At 48.1% G+C, this 3,284-nt stretch overlaps 1 protein-coding gene across 1 annotated transcript; it reads left to right on the top strand.

Annotated features, from left to right (window-relative positions):
- Positions 1-1,976: 1,976 nt before the first annotated feature.
- VOLCADRAFT_99093 (uncharacterized protein) lies at positions 1,977-2,792 on the top strand (the record flags this gene model as incomplete). The annotated part of the gene is made up of 1 exon (XM_002957889.1): positions 1,977-2,792. The coding sequence occupies one exon, from the start codon at positions 1,977-1,979 to the stop codon at positions 2,790-2,792; it is 816 nt and encodes a 271-aa protein (XP_002957935.1).
- Between the last annotated feature and the right edge of the window lie 492 nt (positions 2,793-3,284).

Genomic DNA, 3,284 nt, shown 5'->3' on the forward strand with positions numbered 1-3,284 from the left:
TCCTTTAATAACAGCGTTGCTTCATGGTAAGCAACATACATCCTGAAGATCGCATCCTCGAACGATGTCCGTATCCGTGCGAACTTTCTTGTTGGGGACAAGCGGTCCCTCGTCAATACCCGCCTTTGCAGCACGATCGCGTTTATCTCCCATGAGGACTGCTAATAGCACGGGCTAAGTCTACCTACGTCAACCTCTTCACATCAGCAGCGCTAACTCTGAAGCTAGAGTTATTAGTCCAAGGGGATGTTTCCACTTAGATTAAAAGTCATGGAATAAGGTATTTTTAATCCGCGCCAATCCAAATCTAATCCGTCGGAGTGTTTCATACGTCTGGATTAAGGAACGGATTGAAGTACGACATTTGCCATTCCGTGCATAAAATGCAGAAACGAATATTGCTAGACATTTAGTATTGCTAGACATAAAAGACTATCAAGTATCAATGTGAAGGCCTTACAGCACCTGTGAACGACACCGACGGTGTGGTGCATAACGCCGAACAAGAAGCATAAAGCTTCCACAAAACTGGGAACACCTACTGCCTTTATAAAGGATAACCTTCCGACCTATCAATCAGACTTTTTATAAGGCATCGTTAAAAGTGTTTGAGATTGTCATTGAACACTGTAACACTAACACCCTGATACTTTATCGCACAGCACGATACTGTTCTTGGTAAGGAATTCAGAATGACTGATAAATAATTTGTTCATTTGCAATTTTGGTAGAAGGAGCAATAATAAGCTCGGCAACTTCTTACGACAAAGATCAAGGCGCGCGGAAATGACTAGGCAGAACCTCCGACAAGTGTCTTTTACGACAGAGATGACGGATTTGCAGCTCGAAAAATACCAGCGAAACAAAGATCAAGGCGCGCAGAAATGACTAGGCAAAACCTCCGACAAGTGTCTTTTACGACAGAGATGACGGATTTGCAGCTCGAAAAATACCAGCGAAACTCTCCCTAGGGTGCTTGTACGACAAGGATGAAGGCAATAAAGGCGAAGGCAATAAAGGCGGGGGCAATGAAATGAAGTGAGGAAGCTGAATGGTTAAGAACGTTTCTCATAACTGCTTAAAATACCGAAAAATTCATGATTACAATTGCAATGAGGAAAGTTCTGCGCTTAATGAGTTGTTGTACATGTAGGGCCCATTTCTCACATAGCGGCTGGGTGCTAGCCATAATGAGCTTCGTTTCCTAAGGTGGCGAAATATTGCATTTCTTAAAGTTGTAACTGCAGGAGAGGTTACATGTACCTGCGCTGTTCTTATCCACAGCACAAGATGGTCCTCTTTTGTCGGACAGTCAATTTACAAAACTGAAAGCCCGCTGTAACACAACAACAAAAGCAGAAAAAACACAGTGCCAGACATGTGCCAGCGCCATCAGGCCTGTTCTGTGCTGTACTAATTCAGCTGTGTATCTGTATCATGTGCTCTTCTGGAACTCTTTGTTCATGAACTTTTTTGAACGTCTTCGAGCCTCACCTTCACGTGTCTGCATGGTGGACGGGTGTGGACGGACATCGTTGTGCTGGGCATCCTATTCGAGGTTGCTGTCATGGCTACCATTTCCACCACTTCGCGNGATGTAGCGGTGTTCTTTTGAGCTTAGTTCCAGAGGAAGAAAATGAGGGGGCCGGCTTTTCAAGCCGAANAGGGGCCCAGTCCTGGTGCAGCCACTTGACCCCCGTTTGATTCGCATGGCAGTCCGTACGGCATANGACTGCAAGCACAAGAACGTCGTCATGTTTGAAGTACACACTGGTTATTGTGGATAACTGTGAGATGGTGTCTGTTGTCACACGATCGACAGTACAAGAGGTATTCGTTCGCCTGGTCAGATAGGCTTCTAGATAGAAGTAAAAATGCACATAGTATAGAACCAACAGTGCTGCAAGCCGCCAACGACCGTGGTCCTGCCTTGCTGAAATTTCCGGTGTAATTCGACCTCGAAATTGCAATATAGAATGGACAACATTTATACAGAGTACCTGGCAAGAGCGCGGGGCAATTCAGATGGCCCTATCACTGCTGGCATGCTCCTAGCCCTCTACAGGGACTTCAGGAAGCTCGGAGACCAGATGCTCGATCTGAAAAATGAGCAACAACTCTCCCGTGTGGAGATCATCGACCTCCAAGGCCGGGTCAAAGCTGGAAACCGACCCGAGTGGCATCACGATGGATGCCCGCAGACTGATCAGCAGCAATCAATTCTTTTATTGGGACAGCATTGTTATCACGACCGACAGGAACAAGATGAGGGCAGCATCTGGGCCTCGCCAAGCGGGGCCTGCACATGCTTGACATCGGTCTCCTCACTCTTTACTGAGAGGCCAGATCGCAGCATGAAGAGCTGGCTCATTGACATCAGGTGGAAAGACCGGGTCAAATACTTCAAAGCCGCACCTGACCTGAAAAGGTTGGGTCTTCGGGTAGACGACCTGCTCACCAAGGAAGGGCGGGCGGAAAGATCAAGGCTACGGCCCATGTGGCAGGTGATTAAAGTGGAGCAGTGGATCCCCGTGTGGTGTAACGGGGCCGAACTGTTTAACAAGAAGAGACCGAACGGGAGTGCACCGGTGCCCTACCCAAGCCAGTACAGCGATGATGACAGCGATGGTGGAGAGGGTGGAGAGATGGATGCTGAGAATGATGACGACGCTGTAAATATGCCTTCCAAGGGCTGTGCTGGCGGAGTCAGCATTACTGGTAGCAGTGGTGCTGCCACTGGTGGCAGCATGCCGCCACCACCACCACCACCACCTCCCATGCCAATGGCATAGTCACCAGCTGCCCCACCACCAGCTCCGCCGTCTTACAGACAGGGTTCTTCACCAGGGTACCCAAAAATTTCGGCCGTGTCCGAAACCCTCTGATTAACCTTTCGGGGCCCTCCCCGAAAATTTTCCTGTCAGCCGGAGAGTGTTTTCGGGTACCCCGAAACTGTCTAAAGCGGTTTTCGGGGTAAAATTTAGCTGGATTCTATCGTTATATGCTAGGACGGCTGAATTAACAGGTGTTTGATTTTATTTTGGAACATAGCTCCTGGGAGAAATATTTCAGCAAGGATTTTACCCAAAGCAAGGCTATCTTTGACTTCATAACTGAAAACTCTTCCTGCAAAACGTCAAGTTCGCTGACATCGAAGGCAAACAGGCGGTTCGAGCTTGCCGAAGCCGCGAATCCCGAGGGAGATGCGGGGCACCTGCATCATCAGTTGACTCGGGCATGTTTAACTATGCATATGCTTAGATGTATGAAATGTGGGATATGAT

This window comes from Volvox carteri, assembly GCF_000143455.1.
Source record: "Volvox carteri f. nagariensis unplaced genomic scaffold VOLCAscaffold_82, whole genome shotgun sequence".
NCBI classification, from domain to species: domain Eukaryota; kingdom Viridiplantae; phylum Chlorophyta; class Chlorophyceae; order Chlamydomonadales; family Volvocaceae; genus Volvox; species Volvox carteri.